At 46.7% G+C, this 21188-nt stretch overlaps 1 protein-coding gene across 17 annotated transcripts in view; it reads right to left on the reverse strand.

The window, feature by feature from the left end:
• The window catches only part of tanc2a (tetratricopeptide repeat, ankyrin repeat and coiled-coil containing 2a), a 1428811-nt gene that overhangs the window by 732889 nt on the left and 674734 nt on the right, over nucleotides 1-21188 (reverse strand). For 16 of the 17 annotated variants that reach the window (XR_011937462.1, XM_072486954.1, XM_072486971.1 and 13 more), the window contains one exon: nucleotides 13953-14024. Coding sequence is in view for 11 of the 17 variants with exons in the window: in XM_072486954.1 (XP_072343055.1) it covers nucleotides 13953-14024 (72 nt within the window). In the remaining 6 variants the exon portion in view is untranslated. Of the gene's footprint in view, nucleotides 1-8840; nucleotides 8920-13952; nucleotides 14025-21188 lie in introns of all 17 variants that reach the window. The other variant, XM_072486963.1, reaches the window with a different exon arrangement.

Here is a 21188-nt window from a genome sequence, read left to right on the forward strand (position 1 = left end):
TCCATACATGAAAAAATAGGACATACAATAAATACACAATGTAAATACATAGACATAGGGTGCAGCATACGGAATATAGTGCTACAACTGTAGAGAGAATGCATCGAGAGATCAGTTCATTCCATAGAGAGCCATTCAGGAGTCTGGCAACAGCGGGGAAGAAGCTGCTTTTGAATCTGTTAGTGCATGTTCTCAGACTTTTGTATCTTCTGGCCAATGGAAAAGGTTGGAAGAGAGAATAACCTTTTGGGAGGGGTTTTTGATTATGCTGCCTGCTTTCCCAAGGCAGCGGGAGGTGTAGACAGAGTTAATGGATGAGAGACAGGTTTGTGTGATGGAATGGGCCGTGTTCATGACGCTCAGCAGTTTCGTACGGTCTTGAGCCGAGCAGTTGCTGTACCAAGCTGCGATGCAGCCAGATAGGATGCTTTCTGTGGTGCATTTGTAAAAATTGGTAAGAGTCAATGTGGAAATGCCGAATTTCCTTAGTTTCCTGAGGAAGTATAGGGCCTGTTGTGCTTTCTTGGTTGTAGCGTGAAAGTGGGTGGACCAGGACAGATTGTTAGTGATGTGTACACCTAGGAATTTGAAGCTGTCAACCATCTCCCCTTCGGCACCACTGATGCAGACAGGAGCATGTACAACACTTTGCTTCCTGAAGTCGATGACCAGCTCCTTAGTTTTGCTGACATTGAGGGAGACGGAGAGATTGGACTGACATGAACTCCGGGTCTGGGACGCTCTTTAAAGGGCTCCATTTTGAAGCTGTCAAGCTTCTCCACCTCGGCACCATTGATGTAGACAGGGACGTGTATGACACTTTGCTTCCTGAAGTTGATGACAAGCTCCTTATTATTGCTGACATTGAGGGAGAGATTGAGCTAACAGGAACTCTTGGTCCAAGTGTGGGACGGTATTTAAAGGGCTCGATAGCGAGTCCCAGCTGGACATCTCTCCACCTGTTACCATAGAAACTTGCACTCCACCAGCCAATGGTGAGATCACGGAGTCATCCCCCATGGTCCTTGTGAGGGTTATCACATCGATCGAACCTTGGAACTAAAATTCCAAATACTTGAAAAAGTTCTGGTAAATTACTTCTGCACCCTCTCAATGTTGTACGTCATCTATTTCATGCTGCATGTAACTCGTACCATCCACACTGTTTGCCACTCCTTCAAGTTTGGTATAATTGGCAAATTATGAAATAGTACTCAGTATTCAAAGATCCAGTCACTTTTTAGAGCAAAAAAAGTAGTGGTCCTTTTACAGCTCGAGAGGAGAGAGAGCCGGGACATTGAAAACAGCGCGGGAGGAAAGAGAGCCGGGACATTGAAAACAGCACGGGAGGAAAGAGAGCCAGGACACTGAAAACAGCGCGAGAGGAGAGAGAGCTGGGACATTGAAAACAGCCGAGAGGAGAGAGAACCAGGACGGAGATTTAAAAAGTGGGGGAGCTGCGAGTCGGAGCGGAGATTTAAAAAGCGCGGGAGCTGCGTGTCGGAGCGGAGATTTAAAAAGAGCGGGAGCTGCGAGTCGGAGCGGAGATTTAAAAAGCGCGGGAGCTGCAAGTCGGAGCGGAGATTTAAAAAGATCGCGACCTAGTTTCGGGAGCCGTTCGGAGGAGAAGGAGCAGTCTCTGTCAGGGAGAGAACCTGAGAACATCTAAGCCCCTCAGAAGGTAAGAAGGTAATTAAGTGATTTTCACTCTTTACTTTTATTACCTTTTCAAATTGTGTGTGTGGGGGGGGGGGAACTGAAGTGACATCACAGAAAAGCTGTGACCTGAGTGGCTGGTTGGGAATCTACACTAAATAAAAAAAATTAAGCATTGGTAACTAATTAAACATAATTACTTAATTATAATTTAGAGGGGTATCTAAGCCAGAGATCGGAGAGTACTATATTTAGCTTTCACATTTAGAGTAGAAGTCTAGTGCTAGGAAACAGATAGTTAACAGTAACTTTTTTTAAAAAATTTGTTTAAACTTTTAATTTTAATTTACTAATTAATTGGCGCAATGTCAGCTAGAGGGGTGCAGTGCTCTGACTGTGAGATGTGGCAGGTCGGGAAGGCTTCCAGCGTCCCGGATGGCTTAATCTGCAGAAAGTGCACCCAACTGGAGCTCCTCTCAGACCGCATGGTTCGGTTGGAGCAGCAATTGGATGCACTTAGGAGCATGCAGGTGGCGGAAAGCGTCATAGATCGCAGTTATGTAAGTGTGGTCACACCCAAGGTGCAGGCAGAGAAATGGGTGACCACCTGAAAGGGCAGGCAGTCAGTGCAGGAATCCCCTGTGGTTGTCCCCCTCTCGAACAGGTATACCCCTTTCGATACTGTCGGGGGGGATAGCCTATCAGGGGAAAACAGCAGCAGCCAGAGCAGTGGCACCACAACTGGCTCTGATGTTCAGAAGGGAGGGTCAAAGCGCATAAGAGCAAGATTAATAGGGGACTTTATAGTCAGGGGCACAGATAGGCGCTTCTGTGGACGTGAAAGAGACTCCAGGATGGTATGTTACCTCCCTGGTGCCAGGGTCCAGGATGTCTCCGAACGGGTAGAGGGCATCCTGAAGGGGGAGGGCAAACAGGCAGAGGTCATTGTACATATTGGTACTAACGACATAGGCAGGAAGGGGCATGTGGTCCTGCAGCAGGAGTTCAGGGAGCTAGGCAGAAAGTTAAAAGACAGGACCTCTAGGGTTGTAATCTCGGGATTACTCCCTCTGCCACATGCCAGTGAGGCTAGAAATAGGAAGATAGAGCAGCTAAACATGTGGCTAAACAGCTGGTGTAGGAGGGAGGGTTTCCGTTATCTGGACCACTGGGAGCTCTTCCGGGGCAGGTGTGACCTATACAAGGACGGGTTGCATCTAAACTGGAGAGGCATAAATATCCTGGCCGTGGGGTTTGCTAGTGTCACACGGGAGGGTTTAAACTAGTATGGCAGGGGGGTGGGCACGGGAGCAATAGGTCAGAAGGTGAGAGCATTGAGGGAGAACTAGGGAATAGGGACAGTGTGGCTCTGAGGCAGAGCAGACAGGGAGAAGTTGCTGAACACAGCGGGTCTGGTGGCCTGAAGTGCATATGTTTTAATGCAAGAAGTATTACGGGTAAGGCAGATGAACTTAGAGCTTGGATTAGTACTTGGAACTATGATGTTGTTGCCATTACAGAGACCTGGTTGAGGGAAGGGCAGGTTTGGCAGCTAAACGTTACAGGATTTAGATGTTTCAGGCGGGATAGAGGGGGATGTAAAAGGGGTGGCGGAGTTGCGCTACTGGTTCGGGAGAATATCACAGCTGTACTATGGGAGGACACCTCAGAGGGCAGTGAGGCTATATGGGTAGAGATCAGGAATAAGAAGGGTGCAGTCACAATGTTGGGGGTTTACTACAGGCCTCCCAACAGCCAGCGGGAGATAGAGGAGCAGATAGGTAGACAGATTTTGGAAAAGAGTAAAAACAACAGGGTTGTGGTGATGGGAGACTTCAACTTCCCCAATATTGACTGGGGCTCACTTAGTGCCAGGGGCTTAGACGGGGCAGAGTTTGTAAGGAGCATCCAGGAGGGCTTCTTAAAACAATATGTAGACAGTCCAACTAGGGAAGGGGCGGTACTGGACCTGGTATTGGGAAATGAGCTCGGCCAGGAGGTAGAAGTTTCAGTAGGGGAGCATTTCAGGAACAGTGACCACAATTCAGTAAGTTTTAAAGTGCTGGTGGACAAGGATAAGAGTGGTCCTAGGATGAATGTGTTAAATTGGGGGAAGGCTAATTATAACAAGATTAGGCGGGAACTGAAGAACCTAGATTGGGGGCGGATGTTTGAGGGCAAATCAACATCTGACATGTGGGAGGCTTTCAAGTGTCAGTTGAAAGGAATTCAGGACCGGCATGTTCCTGTGAGGAAGAACGATAAATACAGCAATTTTCGGGAACCTTGGATAACGAGAGACATTTTGTAGGCCTCGTCAAAAAGAAAAAGGAGGCATTTGTTTGGGCTAAAAGGCTGGGAACAGACGAAGCCTGTGTGGAATATAAGGAAAGTAGGAAGGAACTTAAGCAAGGAGTCAGGAGGGCTAGAAGGGGTCACGAAAGGTCATTGGCAAATAGGGTTAAGGAAAATCCCAAGGCTTTTTACACGTACATAAAAAGCAAGAGGGTAGCCAGGGAAAGGGTTGGCCCACTGAAGGATAGGCAAGGGAATCTATGTCTGGAGCCAGAGGAAATGGGCGAGGTACTAAATGAATACTTTGCATCAGTATTCACCAAAGAGAAGGAAGTGGGAGATGTTGAGTCTGGAGAAGGGTGTGTAGATAGCCTGAGTCACATTGAGATCCAAAAAGACGAGGTGTTGGGTGTCTTAAAAAATATTAAGGTAGATAAGTCCCCAGGGCCTGATGGGATCTACCCCAGAATACTGAAGGAGGCTGGAGAGGAAATTGCTGAGGCCTTGACAGAAATCTTTGGATCCTCACTGTCTTCAGGTGATGTCCCGGAAGACTGGAGAATAGCCAATGTTGTTCCTCTGTTTAAGAAGGGTAGCAAGGATAATCCAGGGAACTACAGGCCGGTGAGCCTTACTTCAGTGGAAGGGAAATTACTGGAGAGAATTCTTCGAGACAGGATCTACTCCCATTTGGAAGCAAATGGACGTATTAATGAGAGGCAGCATGGTTTTGTGAAGGGGAGGTCGTGTCTCACTAACTTGATCGAGTTTTTCGAGGAGGTCACAAAGATGATTGATGCAGGTAGGGCAGTGGATGTTGTCTTTATGGACTTCAGTAAGGCCTTTGACAAGGTCCCTCATGGTAGACTAGTACAAAAGGTAAAGTCACACGGCATCAGAGGTGAGCTGGCAAGGTGGATACAGAACTGGCTAGGTCATCGAAGGCAGAGAGTAGAAATGGAAGGATGCTTTTCTAATTGGAGGGCTGTGACCAGTGGTGTTCCACAGGGATCAGTGCTGGGACCTTTGCTGTTTGTAGTATATATAAATGATTTGGAGGAATATGTAACTGGTCTGATTAGTAAGTTTGCAGACGACACAGAGGTTGGTGGAATTGCGGATAGCGATGAGGACTGTCAGAGGATACAGCAGGATTTAGATTGTTTGGAGTCTTGGGTGGAGAGATGGCAGATGGAGTTTAATCCAGACAAATGTGAGGTAATGCATTTTGGAAGGTCTAATGCAGGTAGGGAATATACAGTGAATGGTAGAACCCTCAAGAGTATTGAAAGTCAAAGAGATCTAGGAGTACAGGTCCACAGGTCATTGAAAGGGGCAACACAGGTGGAGAAGGTAATCAAGAAGGCATACGGCATGCTTGCCTTCATTTGCCAGGGCATTGAGTATAAGAATTGGCAAGTCATGTTGCAGCTGTATAGAACCTTAGTTAGGCCACACTTGGAGTATAGTGTTCAATTCTGGTCGCCACACTACCAGAAGGATGTGGAGGCTTTAGAGAGGGTGCAGAAGAGATTTACCAGAATGTTGCCTGGTATGGAGGGCATTAGCTATGAGGAGCGGTTGAATAAACTCGGTTTGTTCTCACTGGAACGAAGGAGGTTGCGGGGCGACCTGATAGAGGTCTAGAAAATTATGAGGGGCATAGACAGAGTGGATAGTCAGAGGCTTTTCCCCGGGGTAGAGAGGTCAATTACTAGGGGGCATAGGTTTAAGGTGAGAGGGGTAAGGTTTAGAGTAGATGTACGAGGCAAGTTTTTTTACATAGAGGGTAGTGGGTGCCTGGAACTCGCTACCGGAGGAGGTGGTGGAAGCAGGGACGATAGTGACATCTTGACAAATACATGAATAGGATGGGAATAGAGGGATACGGACCCAGGAAGTGTAGAAGATTGTAGTTTAGTCGGGCAGCAGGGTCGGCACGGGCTTGGAGGGCCGAAGGGCCTGTTCCTGTGCCGTACATTTCTTTGTTCTTTGTTCTTTAAGAAAACTGGTTTATTATTCTCCAGTCTGAAAAATGATCATTTACCATAGCTCACTGGCCCAGAACTTCGATCTCGAGATGCTCGTTCGCTGCATGGTCGTAATTCGGAGGCACCCCCCATACTCTGAACACGCAGAGAAGGCCTCGCAAGTTTGGACTTTTGAAGCACATTCACATGTCTGGAATCCTCCAAAACTCAAGTCAGAGCTGGAAACTTCGGATGGTTGTGACTTATTAACAGAATAGTTCGAGGAAAAACTAGTATTATCAGTTCTAGGTTTTAGGCAACTAGACTACTGATCCCTCACAACTCCCCATTGGAACCCCTCAACTAGCTTCCCCACCACCCCAAACCACCCGACTAGTTCCCCCCCTGAAATACTAAATTATCTGTCCCCCTCAGTCACTAAACTACCTGAACCCCAAATAACCCTGCCCACTTGACGACTCGCTGACCCTCCAACCATCCCCACAACTAACCCCTGTTCACAAAAGGGACTAGGGATAACCCTGGGAATTACAGGCCAGTTAGTCTTACTTCGGTGGTAGGCAAAGTAATGGAAAGGGTACTGAAGGATAGGATTTCTGAGCATCTGGAAAGACACTGCTTGATTAGGGATAGTCAGCACGGATTTGTGAGGGGTAGGTCTTGCCTTACAAGTCGTATTGAATTCTTTGAGGAGGTGACCAAGCATGTGGATGAAGGTAAAGCAGTGGATGTAGTGTACATGGATTTTAGTAAGGCATTTGATAAGGTTCCCCATGGTAGGCTTCTGCAGAAAGTAAGGAGGCATGGGATAGTGGGAAATTTGGCCAGTTGGATAACGAACTGGCTAACCGATAGAAATCAGAGAGTGGTGGTGGATGGCAAATATTCAGCCTGGATCCCAGTTACCAGTAGCGTACCACAGGGATCAGTTCTGGGTCCTCTGCTGTTTGTGATTTTCATTAATGACTTAGATGAGGGAGTTGAAGGGTGGGACAGTAAATTTGCAGACGATACGAAGATTGGTGGAGTTGTGGATAGTAAGGAGGGCTGTTGTTGGCTGCAAAGAGACATAGATAGGATGCAGAGCTGGGCTGAGAAGTGGCAGATGGAGTTTAACCCTGAAAAGTGTGAGGTTGTCCATTTTGGAAGGACAAATATGAATGCGGAATACAGGGTTAACGGTAGAGTTCTTGGCAATGTGGAGGAGCAGAGAGACCTTGGGGTCTATGTTCATACATCTTTGAAAGTTGCCACTCAAGTGGATAGAGCTGTGAAGAAGGCCTATGGTGTGCTCGCGTTCATTAACAGAGGGATTGAATTTAAGAGCCGTGAGGTGATGATGCAGCTGTACAAAACTTTGGTAAGGCCACATTTGGAGTACTGTGTACAGTTCTGGTCGCCTCATTTTAGGAAGGATGTGGAAGCTTTGGAAAAGGTGCAAAGGAGATTTACCAGGATGTTGCCTGGAATGGAGAGTAGGTCTTATGAGGAAAGGTTGAGGGTGCTAGGCCTTTTCTCATTAGAACGGAGAAGGATGAGGGGCGACTTGATAGAGGTTTAGAAGATGATATGGGGAATAGATAGAGTAGACAGTCAGAGACTTTTTCCCTGGGTGGAACAAACCATTACAAGGGGACATAAATTTAAGGTGGAAGATATAGGAGGGATATCAGAGGTAGGTTCTTTACCCAGAGAGTAGTGGGGGCATGGAATGCACTGCCTGTGGAAGTAGTTGAGTCAGAAACATTAGGGACCTTCAAGCAGCTATTGGATAGGTACATGGATTACGGTAAAATGATTATAGTGTAGATTTATTTGTTCTTAAGGGCAGCACGGTAGCATTGTGGATGGCACAGTTGCTTCACAGGTCCAGGGTCCTATGTTCGATTCCGGCTTGGATCGCTGTCTGTGCGGAGTCTGCGCGTCCTCCCCGTGTCTGCGTGGGTTTCCTCCGGGTGCTCCGGTTTCCTCCCACAGTCCGGGGATGTGCAGGTTGGGCGGATTGGCCATGATGAATTAAAATTGCCCTTGGTGTTGGGTGGAGGTGTTGGGTTTGGGTGGGGTGCTCTTTCCAGGGGCCGGTGCGGACTCGAGGGGCCGAGTGGCCTCCTTCTACACTGTAAATTCAATGATAATCTATGATTAATCTAGGACAAAGGTTCGGCGCACATCGTGGGCCGAAGGGCCTGTTCTGTGCTATATTTTCTATGTTCTATGTTCTAACCCTCTCTGACTCCCTACCCTATACACTGACTACCTCCCCACCCACCTATTCCTTCCTGACGCCTCAACTACCTCTTCCTCCACTACTCTGCCTCAGGCTCTGGCAGTCATTGGGTTCCCCTTAGAAGCAGCTTCTCCTGTCGTGCGTTTGGACTACCTCTTCTACCTGACAACTCCGAACCCCTCCCAGACTACCCTCCTGACCCCCCAATTTGCCCTTCCACCTGACAGCACCTCAGGCTACACCCCAAATTCCCCTTCATCCACTTATTTGCCACCGTACCCTTCACCCATCCATCACCCTATCCCTCTCCCAACTGCCACCCGAATCTTCACCCACCCACCTTTTACTTACCCTTCACCCACCCACCTTTTACCTACCCCTCACACTCATCTGTCACCTTACCCCTCCCCCACCCACCTGACAGCCTATCCCTCACCCACCCACCTGTTACCTATCCTTCACCCACCCACCTGCCACCCTACCCCTCAGCCAGCCACCATCCTACCCTTCACCCATCCACCTGCCATCCTACCCTTCACCCTTCCACCTGCCATCCTACCCTTCACCCTTCCACCTGCCATCCTACCCCTGCCCCACATACAAGATACATTACCCAAGTGGGTGATTCTCTCTGTAGCTTCTCAAAGTGGTTCTGAGACATTTAAACCTACCTGAATATGAGCAGCTACTGGTGTAAAAAAGGGGTGTGGCTTGGCTTCCCCAGGCATTCTTGCACTCCGAGGAAGGACCCTGAGAAAAATAATGTGCACATTTCTGAGAGGGCCATTTCTGAGGAGGCCCGGTCTTGAAATGTGGAGATTGGGTGCAGTTAAGCAAATATAAATAAAGTGGCAATCAGACAGTGATTGCCACACCTCAGAAGATTAGGTCCACTGTTTTCTGTTCTTAAGCCAATTTTTAAAAATCCATTTGGACTGACACACCTATTATGAGTGTAATTTTTTTAACCAGCCTTTCACATGGTACTTTAACAAACACTCTATAAGGGCATTTTCATAGTAACTTCATTGCAGTGTTAATGTAAGCCTACTTGTAACACTAAAAGATTATTAACATCCATCATATTCCCTCTAAAAACTCTGTTACTTCATCCAGAAAATCAATTAGATTAGTTAAACACAATCTGGCTTCTACAAATCTATGCTGGCTCTCTTTAACTAACTCAAATGATGATTTGTTTGCTGATAATTGTTTCCAACACCTTACATATCACTAGATGATAAACTAATTGGGCCGGTAAATTGCTAGGACTGCCCTTCCATCTTCTCCTGAATTAAGCTGAATTTGCCAGGAATGCAATATTTACAATATTTTGGTATGTCTGACCTTAGCATTAGAGTGACCCAACTTTCTGCAGGTCTTAAAGTCCTTCAAACATTACAAGCTCCCTCCCCACCTTTAAATGTTTTCTAAAATTGCATTTCCTCAACCAAAGCTTTAATTCACACATGGCCCTCTTTCCTCTCTGTGAATATTTTCAGTTGAAGGCACCATATAAATGCATGCTGTTGTTTCTGTAGTTGGTAATTATGATTACTGGCACAGTAACCACTGCACATTTGTCACTGCTATGTCACTGTTTCTATGGTAACTGCTTCCTATTGATCCTGATTGTTTAGCATTTTAACTACCATTTTACACTTAAATATATAGTCACTATTCATGTAACTCTGTATGTTAAACTGGTTTAGTTGTCAATAAGCTTGCATTTGGGAAAGAAGGTGCTTATGTTTGAGTCCCATCAGCTTAAGTGAATCACCTTCAAATGTAATGAGAGTCTGTACTGAATGCATTGGCATCTTTCTTTTGAATGTGGCAAGCTGACTATAGACCAAAGCTTCTCCAAACCACAGGAACAGAGCCACGGGAATCCATCTATTTTACTGCATAATAATCAATTGTACATTTCATGGTAACATATTTATGCACAGCAAGGGCTCACAGCTATGTGATGATTATCATTTCACTACGCGGCTAATAGGGATGATCTAGATTGTTGCATCAATGCAGTATGTGAAGCTCAAGGGTCACTAATGACAGATTCACAAAATACCCAATGATGATTTTTAATATAAGACATATATTTTTACATTTGGTTCTATACCCATTGCATTAAATCTATGATGGCTACTTTATAGGGGCAATGGGGTGAGGGCAGTGGCAGATGCGGGGGTAGTGAGGACCAGTGCCTGGCGAGGGGTGGGGCAGGGCAGCCAGGGCCTGGACAGGATGGTCAGGGATGGGGCAGGGTGGCCAGGGGGCCCGGGGTGGCCGGGGCCCCGGGCAGGGCAGGGCCACCAACATAACAACAACCCATATGTCCTGTTTCAAACAGCAACTACATTTAGTCCATGTTTCTTTTCATGAATCTCAATCCTATTGCCCTAATTAGATTACCCTACATAAGTTATCCGGACATTTGTGACTATGTAACAATGCACACTACCTCTGTTACTATCCTCTATATGTTCAAAAATTAAAATAGGACGTGTACAGAAATTCCATCAGTGGCTTCTTTAGGGATTGTGTGATATCTAATTTTAGATGAGAAGTAGTTGAAATTGTTGCTGTGGAACTTACAGTTGCATTGCTTCAATTCCCTTGCAGGCTGGCAGCACGCCCAAGATTTTAATAAACGAGAGGCTGCAAGAGCCAAGTTCTCTCAATATACGACTTTCTTACACTGGTAACAGGAATGAGCTGCTCATACCCCCACTATGTTTTCAAAACTTAAGGGTTTTGTCTGATTATCCATTTTAATTGTTGTAGATGCTTTGGAAGAGAAATTGCAATTATTTTTGAAAATATAGGTTTGTCCACTAAAAATATAAATTGTTATATCTATTCGTTATTGTTCAAGATTTACACTCAAGTATCAACAGATTGTGAAATGTGTGGTTCAAACTTCGGCACTTTACCTGGGACTTATCTAGCTTTCTTAATGCTGTCCCTCACAGGTGTGGAGCTTGCTTAAATCAGTAGGAATATCTTTACACTCCTATCAACACCAGTGTTGCTAAACACCCCAAGCTCACATTCCCAACATTCCCAGCTCACCCCCATTACATTTGGCTCAACCCCACAGCCCTGGCTCAAACCACATTCATCACCCCACCTACCGCCAGACATGAATATGCCTAGCAACAGCAGCAACATTAATTTAACAAAACATAAAAGGATGCAGCCTGCCCAGCTACAGGTATAAATCTACCTAGAGACAGCAGTAGCCAGTATTCACATGAGGCAAGTCTCTCCCAGTAACGAGATTAGAGGGCATTTTAGATAAGAATCAGATGTGAATAGCTATTTACCTAGAAAATTGGGACAATCAATGAGGCAGAAATATGATAATGTGTACAGTCATGGAATTTAATAGGGGCATACAGCCAAATACACAGAAGGCAAAATCAAAGTGGAACAAAAGTATAAATGGCTGGACACTCAGAACTAAGAGAGGCCAGTTAACACCCATCAGACTCAGAAGCAGACAAGCCAGTTTCCAGCCACCAAGCCTGAAGGCCAAGTTTTACATCTAACAGCTTCAAAGTCTTGTAGGCAAGGCAGTGCTAAAAATCTGAGTAATGGAAGTTTAAATATCTTCAAAGGACCAGGAGAAGACATCTCCCAGACTTAGATTCCACGCAGTGCATAAGGAGGCCATTCGGCTCACCAAGTCTGTACCGACCCTCTGAAAGAGCACCCTACCTAGGCCCACTCCCCCGCCCTATCCCCCCAACCCCAGTTAACCTGCACATCTTTGGACACTAAGGGGCATGGTTTAGCATGGCCAACCCACCCAACCTGCATATCTTTGGACTGTGGGCAGAAACCGAAGCACCCGGAGGAAACTCACACAGACACAGGGAGAACGTGCGAACTCCACACAGTCATCCAAAGCCAGAATTGAATCCAGGTCCCTGGTGCTGTGAGACAGTAGTGCGAACTACTGTGTCACCATTCCATCATCCCTGCAATTGTGTTGTAACCATAAAGTGGTTTTAACTCAAAGATTTATTTAATTTGGATGATGTTTAGGAAAATGGGGAAGTCTGAATGAGTTCAGGGATCATAGATATATTTTGGAACATGCAGTATGTTCTCCATTCTTAAACTGTGTGTGTTTCGGAATTCATGTACCTTACTCGTCTTAGAGTACAGTAGTCCTGTTTGTGTGTATTTGTCTTGTCATTACTTTAATAAATAATAATAATCTTTATTAGTGTCATAAGTAGGCTTACATTAACACTGCAATGAAGCTACTGGGAAAATCTCCTAGTTGCCACACTCCAGCGCCTGTTCGGATACACTGAGGGAGAAATCAGAATTTCCAATTCACCTAACACACACGTCTTTCGGGACTTGTGGGAGGAAACCGGAGTACCTGGAGGAAACCCACACAGACTCGGGGGGAAGGTGCAGACTCCGCACAGACAGTAATCCAAGCTGGGAAGCTAACCTGGGACACTGGCGCTGTGAAGCATCAATGCTAATCACTGTGCTACCGCCTTTAATTGTTAAGTCTTGAATAATTGTCACATGACAAACGGGCAACTTGTTCTCACTGGGATTTCAGTTATCCCCACACCAAAACAAAACTATACAGCACCCCCCCCCCAAGTGTTCCAAGTTAGGATACCCTTGCAGATAACATTAATATGTTTCATGACACCATCACATCCACACCACCAGTTCACCTGGCACTCATATCATCATAGAATTTACAGTGCAGAAGGAGGCCATTCGGCCCATCGAGTCTGCACCGGCTAAGGAAAGAGCACCCTACCCAAGGTCAACACTGCCACCCTATCCCCATACCCAGTAACCCCACCCAACACTAAGGGCAATTTTGGACACTAAGGGCAATTTATCATGGCCAATCCACCTAACCTGCACATCTTTGGACTGTGGGAGGAAACCGGAGCACCCGGAGGAAACCCACGCACACACGGGGAGGATGTGCAGACTCCGCACAGACAGTGACCCAAGCCGGAATCGAACCTGGGACCCTGGAGCTGTGAAGCAATTGTGCTATCCACAAGGCTACCGTGCTGCCCCCAGTCCTGCCTCAAGCACCGACAACTACCCCTCACCACCCACCATCCCCAGCTCACCCAACCCCCCCTCGTATCACACCCCTGCCATCACCTATACACCCCCTGCGATGGTTGGGGAACTAGAGTGGCAAACTGATTAAAATTTGCTTCCAAATATTTAATGATGACAAAGGCAGAGGGGTTTCACTTCAACTACATCTTGTCACTGGGTCTCGCATTTCTCCTCAACAATCGATCCATGTTGAAGGTGACAAATAAGTTAAGAATGCAATTGTAAACGCATTTAGCGACATAAACCAAGCTTTACTGCTGACCGGAAGACCTGGACAAATGTTTCAAGTCAATGGTTCTGACAAAAGTTCACATAGTTGAAACGTCAACTCTCTCTTTCTTTCCACAGTTGCTGCCAGACTTGCTGAGTATATCCAGCATTAGTATACCTCTACTTCAGATTGCTTTGCTTCTCTACCCCATTTAGACTCTTATTTTCCAAGGAACAATATTCCCCCTACCATGATGCACCACCTCACACTTCTCTGTGTTAAATTTGCTATTTAGATTACAATTGTGCACGTGTTAACGTCAGTATTAACTACCCACCGCTCAACAACCTCCCCCTTCCCCTGGTTTCAGCCCTAAACTTTGATGCAGCATGGCAGATTCTGGCTCTATCCTGACCCCATTAACCCATAAATGGCAAATGCCTACCTTGTCCAGGCCTATTTTGTCGAGAATCTATGTTTGTTTGTCTCCGTTCTGATTGTTCCTCGCTTCCACCATCTACAAAACAAAAATGTCAAGCAGTCAGTATACAAGATCGACTATTGTAATGGAAGAGGAATCAACATATCCAGTCCCCTGTCAATAAGGGCAGCTAGACTAGTACTGTTTTGAATACCAATGCAAAATACAAATTACATACATTATCAAGGATGTTTGTATTGAAAAGATGTTACTAGTATTCAACAAGATTTTGTTAGGAAACAGAAATTCATGGCCAACTTTAAATCTATTGAGTATTGATTTTCCTTTAGACCTCATCTTATACAAATATACTCTTCATTATCCTGTACCTGATATAAAATTACAATGCAATTACATCCTAATACGCTACAGTAAACAGGTATGTTCTAGAATTCACTGTCAAGTTGGTAGGAGCAGGACATTTCAAAAATCATAATGCAATCAACTAGAGTCAACATGATTTTGTGAAAGGGAAATCATGTTTGACTTTTTTGAGGATATAACAAGCACAGGAGATAAACAGAAACTAGTAGATGTAACTGAATTTCCAAAAGGCATTCAATGAGGTACTGCATAGCATGTTACTGCACAAGAGCTTATGGTCTTGGGGGTGACGCATGGAAAGAGGATCAATTGATTAAAATAGAGTCAGAATGGATGGGTCATTTTCAAGTTGCCAAATTGTAACTGGTGGAATGCCACAGGGATTGGTTACATGGATCTTAACTATTTCTGATCCATATTAATGACTTGGATAAGGGAGACTGTACTGTCGTCAAATTTGCAAATAATACAAAGATAGGGAGGAAAGCGGTTTGGAGGAGGATACAAAGAGTCTGCAAAAGGGTTATAGAGAGGCTAAATGAGTGGGCAAAAATTTGGCAGATGGTGTATAATGTGGAAAAATGTGAGGTTTTCTACGTTGGCAAGAAGAATAGGATCTTGGTCATGGTGGAGGATGGGAATGAACTCATATATAACCAAGTCCAAAACTTCCTCCGTAAGGAAGCTTTGACATTCCCCAGATACTGGGACACACAAAAGGACGAACTAGGGGAGGGGAACTGTGTAGACATGTATGGGCGATTGCTGAGGAAGTACACCCACCCCTGGACGAGACAAAGAGGAAGTGGGAGGAAGAACTAGATAGGGAGATAGGGGAACATTCTGGATCGAAGCACTGCAAGGACAAACTCCACATCCACGTGCGCAGGGCTGAGACTAACACAGTTAAAGGTGGTGCACAGGGCGCACCTAACCAGGAAGGGAATGAGCATTTCTTTCCGGAGGTGGAGGACAAGTGTGAGTGGTGCCGGGAGGCCCAACCAATCATACCCACATGTTATATGCCTGACCCAGACTTGTCGGGTAGTGGACATCCTTCTTCGAGGCCATGTCCAGGGTTGTGAGGCAAGGGTGGAGCCGTGCCGGCTGGTGGCTATCTCCAGGGTACCAGAACAGCTCAAGATCTTCATGGAGAGAGGGTGAATGCCTAGACTTTTGCCTCCCTGACCACCCACCAGCGAATCCGGCTCGGCTGACGATCGGCAGCACCACGCAATGCTGCAGATTGGTTGTTCAGCAGAATTTCTCAGGCCAGAGAAAATAAAGTATGCCAGAGGATCAAAGGAAGGCATCCACATAACATGGAGTCTGTTCACCAAATTGTTCAAAGACCTGTTTGTGCCCAGCACCCAGAAAAGCATTTAGGGGGAATGGGGGGAGAACACAGGAAAAGTCACAAAATAAGGAAGAGAAAGAGAGGGGGTGGAGGGGGGGGGGGAAAGAGCGAGGGGGTGGGAGAAAGTCAGGAAGGAGGGGATAAAAGTACCAAGGGAAAACACAGGGCAAGTAGGAAAGAAGAGCAGCACAAGGGACAAAGGGCAACAAAAGAAAGAGTGCAACCAGCAGCCGCACCTCCTCTCCAGTACGGCTAAGTACCACGTGACATCCAGGGTGGACGGCAGGCTGGACAGCGGCGACGGCCGACCAGGAACCTCCTGCAGGTGCGTGGAGGCTCCCTCCCAGGGAAGCATAGCCAGCTACTGGCCCCCACATGACCAAGTGGATGTACTCTGGCCGTGGCCTTGCCCAGCCAGCACTCAATAGCAGTTTTTCGTTTTGTGTAAGTCACTTCTTTCTGTGTCTATCTCGATCACTTTGTGACCTCAAATTTTGTACCTTGTATGACAGGCTGGTCTTGTTACACCCTATGTATAATGGTTAAAACTACAGTGGCACAGTGGCATAATGGTTAGCAGCGTTGCCTCATGGCGCTGAGGTCCCAGGTTTGATCCCGGGCCCGGGTCACTGTCCAGGCCCCAAAAGTTAGATGCAGTTCCCAAAAGATTAGGTGGGGCTACTGGGTTATGGGGATAGGGTGGCGGTGTGCGCTTAAGAAGGGTGCTCTTTCCAAGGGCCAGTGCAGACTCAATGGGCCGAATGGCCCCTTCGGCATTGCAAATTCTATGATTCCATGGTTGTAAAATTATCGTAAATACATGTTTTTATCTTGTCTTATTGTGTCAATTATGTTATGATATGTTAGAACCCTAATAAAAAATATTTTTTAAAAAAGAATATTATGATCTGGTTTGGGACCAGTAACAGTTTGTGAAGGTAGACAGTTTATCGCTGTCTGCATCTCTGGGAACAGCCCATAGAACCCAGAGTCCTGCGTCACAGAGCTGCTCAGGATCTCTTTCCAGACTTTCTTTGCAAATGCACATTCCACAAGGAGGTGGACAATAGTCTCCACCCCACTACAACCACCTCGGTGGGTGAAACATTGCTCTGACCAAAATGTGTTGGTGTTCCAATGCACAGAGTTGTCCCCGACTGAGTGTTGCACACTGGCACATTCCAAAGCACAGGACTACGTGCTGAGGGATGGATTAAAGTTTTTGACAGCCGCTGCAGGGGCGCAATGGGCAAAGGACTAAGACCTGTCAGCGATAGTGCACAGAGGGGAGGGGAATTGTATAGAACTCTCTCAGGCTGTATAACTCACATTGATCGTATACGGTGAATATTACATGCATGACAATTGTATTGAAGGACCTCAGACTGCAGCTTTATCTATGTAGACAACTAAAATGCCATTGCACCTTTTGAGATGACCATTTTGAAATGTCAGCATGTTCCTTTAACTGTATTGAAGCATCTCAGTGCAACATGATCTATGTGGAAAACTAGAAGATCATTGCAATGATGGCCATTTTGAAATGTATCTAATGTACTTCGAGATATTTTACCAAACTGCTTTTTGCAACAAGGAAAAAGATGAAGTTTGAAACCCAGGCTGTGAGTGCTGTATTTCTGAAACTACAAAGACCTGAATGAACCTGCGGTAAGAAAAAACTCAGAACTGAAAGAAAAGATTGAAGAGGAAGGAATAAGGTGCTGGAAACAACCATCACAAAGAAAGACTCTTTTCTCCTTTAACTTATGTTTTCTACCCCTTTCTTTCGCTGTGTTTGCAGAGGATTGGATAGGGTGGACAGTTGAGAGCCTTTTTCCTCGGATGGTGATGTCTAGCACGAGGGGACATAGCTTTAAATTGAGGGGAGATAGATATAAGACAGATGTCAGAGGTAGGTTCTTTACTCAGAGAGTAGTAAGGGTGTGGAATGCTCTGCCTGCAACAGTAGTGGACTCGCCAACACGAAGGGCATTCAAATGGTCATTGGATAGACAAATGGACGATAAGGGAATAGTGTAGATGGGTTCTAGAGTGGATTCACAGGTCGGCGCAACATCGAGGGCCGAAGGGCCTGTACTGCGCTGTAATGTTCCATGTTCTATGCTCTATGTATGTCTAATGTGCCTGTATATAGAGGGTGGAAACAAGTTTGTGGGGAATTAGGAATCAGATAATAGTGAACCAATTATATTTGCTACATATTTCATTACAGTTCTTATTATTAGTAAAAGTAGCTGTGTTTACATTTATACACCTGGTGACTGTAATTATTGGTCCAAAGACTTCGGGTATTTTTCTAAACATTATTGCTTAATTCACTTGTGTTGTGACTCTGGGTCAAGTAGGGCTGGAATTGACTGTGCACTAGTCCAGGGTTCAGGAACACTCAGAGAGCCACAGATTCCATAATTTTAATTATCAAAACTTTACTACACAAAGTCATCAAAGTAAAACAACCTACAAATCTATCTTACACTCTAACATTCAGAATTTTAAAAAATATATATTTTTATTCACCTTTTTCACATTTTCTCCCACGTTTACACCCATCAACAATAAACAATAATCAGCAAGATATGTCAATCCCCATAATAACAACGATCCCATCCACCCACCAACCCCCAAACATCAGCCCACATGTTTACATAAACAAATGACAAAAAGGAATCAGGGATTACCCGCAGTCACCCTTAATCTACACAGCCCCCTCCCTCCCACCCAACTAATGTTCGATGTTATCCAGTTCTTGAAAGTGCATAATAAATAGTGCCCATGACTTGTAGAACCCCTCCGAGCTTCCCCTCAGTTCGAACTTAACCTTCTCAAGGGTCAAGTATTCCAACAGGACCCCCCGCCACGCCGGGGCACTGGGTGGAGAGGCTGCTCTCCATCCCAGCAGGATCCGCCCTTGGGCGATCAACGAGGCGAAGGCTATATCTGCCTCCGCTCCCATTTCCAACCCTGGCTGATCCGACACCCCGAATATGGCCTCCTGGGGACCCGGGTCCAGTTTCACACGCACCACCTTGGAAATTACCCTAAACACCTCCTTCCAGTACTCCCCTAGCTTTGGACAGGACCAAAACATATGAACGTGATTCGCCCCCCCGCCCCCCCCCCCCCACGCAACGCTCACACACATCCTCTACTCCTTCAAAAAATCAGCTCATCCTCGCCCTCGTGAGGTGCGCTCTATATACCACCTTCAGCTGTATCAGCCCCAACCTCGCACATGAGGTGGAGGCATTCACTCTCCGGAGCACCTCACACCAGACCCCCTCCTCTATAACCTCTCCCAGCTCTTCCTCCCACTTTGCTTTGATCCCTTCCAGTGGTGCCTTATCCTCTTCCAAAATAGCTCCGTATACCGCTGACACTGCCCCCTTCTCCAGTCCCCTTGTCGTCAACACCTCCTCCAGCAATGTGGAGGCCGGTTCCTCTGGGAAGCTCTGTATCTCCTTCCTGGCAAAATCCCGAACCTGCATGTACCTAAATACTTCTCCCTGCTCTAGCCCATACTTCGCTTCCAGCTCCCTCAATCCTGCAAACCGACCCTGAAGAAACAAATCTTTTAGCGTCTTAATCCCCTTCTCTTCCCATTTCCGAAAACTTCCATCCCACCACCCTGGCTCAAATCTGTGGTTCCCCCGAATCGGCATTTCCCTTGACCCTAAAGCCAACCCGAAGCGTTGGCGAAACTGCCTCCAGATTTTCAATGAAGCTATTATTACCGGACTCCCTGAATATTTCCCCGGAGCTATCGGGAGCGGCGCTGTTGCAAGTGCCTTCAGCCCCGACCCCCTGCACAAACTCTCCTCCATTCTGACCCACTGAGAATCAACCCCTCTGACCCAGCTCCGCACCTTCTCCACATTCGCCGCCCAGTAGTAGTACAACAGGTTTGGGAGACCCAAACCCCCTGCCTGCCTTCCCCTCTGTAGCAGCACCTTTCTCTCTCTGGCCACCTTCCCTCCCCATATGAAGTAATCCTTCCCTCAATCTCCCTGAAAAAAGACTTTGGCAGGAAAATCGGTAGGCATTGAAAAATAAACAGGAATCGCGGCAACACATTCATTTTAACCGCCTGTACCCGACCCGTTAGTGACAGAGGAAGGCCATCCCACCTTGCCAGATCGGCTTTCACACCTCCCTCACTCCCGGGCAACCTGCACCCCCAGATACCTAAAATGAGTCCCTGCTCTACGGAATGGCGGCCCCCCCATCCCTGCCCCCACCCCCGGCCGAGACACCACAAAGTACTCACTCTTGTCCAGGTTCAACTTGTACCCCGAGAAAGACCCAAATACCCGCAGTAGCTCCAATATTCCTCCTATCGAAGCACTCAGCTCCGACACATACAGCAGCAAGTCGGTGGCAGAAAAGGACACCCTATGCTCTATCCCCCCCCCACCCCCCCCCCCCCCGCACTATTCCTTTCCATGCTCCCGAACTTCCCAATGCGATGGCCAACGGCTCAATCGCAAGTGCAAACAGCAGGGGGGACATGGGACATCCCTGTCTCGTCCCACTGTGGTGAGAGAAATATCTCGAACTGATATTATTTGTGCGGACACTCGCCTTCGGTTCCTTATATAATAGCTTTACCCAGTTCACAACCCTAGTCCAATCCCAAACCGCTCCAGCACTGCCATCAGGTACCCCCATTCTACCCGATCAAACGCCTTCTCGGCGTCCAATGCCACAACTACCTCTGTTTCCTTTCTTTCCGCCGGTGCCATAACAATGTTCAAAACCCTCCTAATGTTCGAAAACAGCTGCCTCCCTTTCACGAACCCTGCCTGATCCTCCCCTATCACCTTTGGAAGGCACTCCTCCAGCCTACCCGCCAGTACCTTCGCCAACACTTTTACGTCCACATTCAGAAGTGATATGGGCTGATACGACACACACTCCGTCGGATCCTTATCTTTTTTTAGTAACAGGGAAATCGATGCCTGCCCCAAGGTTTGATGCAACATCCCCTTCCCTATCGCCTCCTCAAACATCCCCACCATCAGGGGTGCCAACCTATCCTTAAATTTTTTATAATATTCCACCGGAAACCCATCCGGCCCTGCCACCTTCCCTGACTGCATCCTCCCAATCGCATCCTTTATCTCCTGCTCCACTATTACTCCTTCTAATGTAGCCCTGTCCCCCTCCCCTAGCCTCGGGTACTCCAACCCATCCAAAAATTCCTGCATCTCACGGTCTCCCCCGAGTGGCTCTGACTTGTACAACCTCTCATAAAACTCCTCAAAAACCTTGTTAATCAGCATTGGGATCACCACCAACTTCCCTGCCCTATCCTTCACCTGAAGAATTTCCCTTGCCGCTGCCTCCCTCCGGAGCTGACCTGCTAACCTTATCTACATGTTCATAAACTGCACCCCTTGCTCGTCTCAGTTGGCGCACCGCCTTCCTGGTGGACATTCGGTCGAAGCTCGCCTGTAGTTCCTTCCTCTTTTCCAGCTTCGCCGGGTCCCCATCCTCTGCAT

Source organism: Scyliorhinus torazame, chromosome 21 (assembly GCF_047496885.1).
Source record: "Scyliorhinus torazame isolate Kashiwa2021f chromosome 21, sScyTor2.1, whole genome shotgun sequence".
Taxonomy (NCBI): Eukaryota; Metazoa; Chordata; class Chondrichthyes; order Carcharhiniformes; family Scyliorhinidae; genus Scyliorhinus; species Scyliorhinus torazame.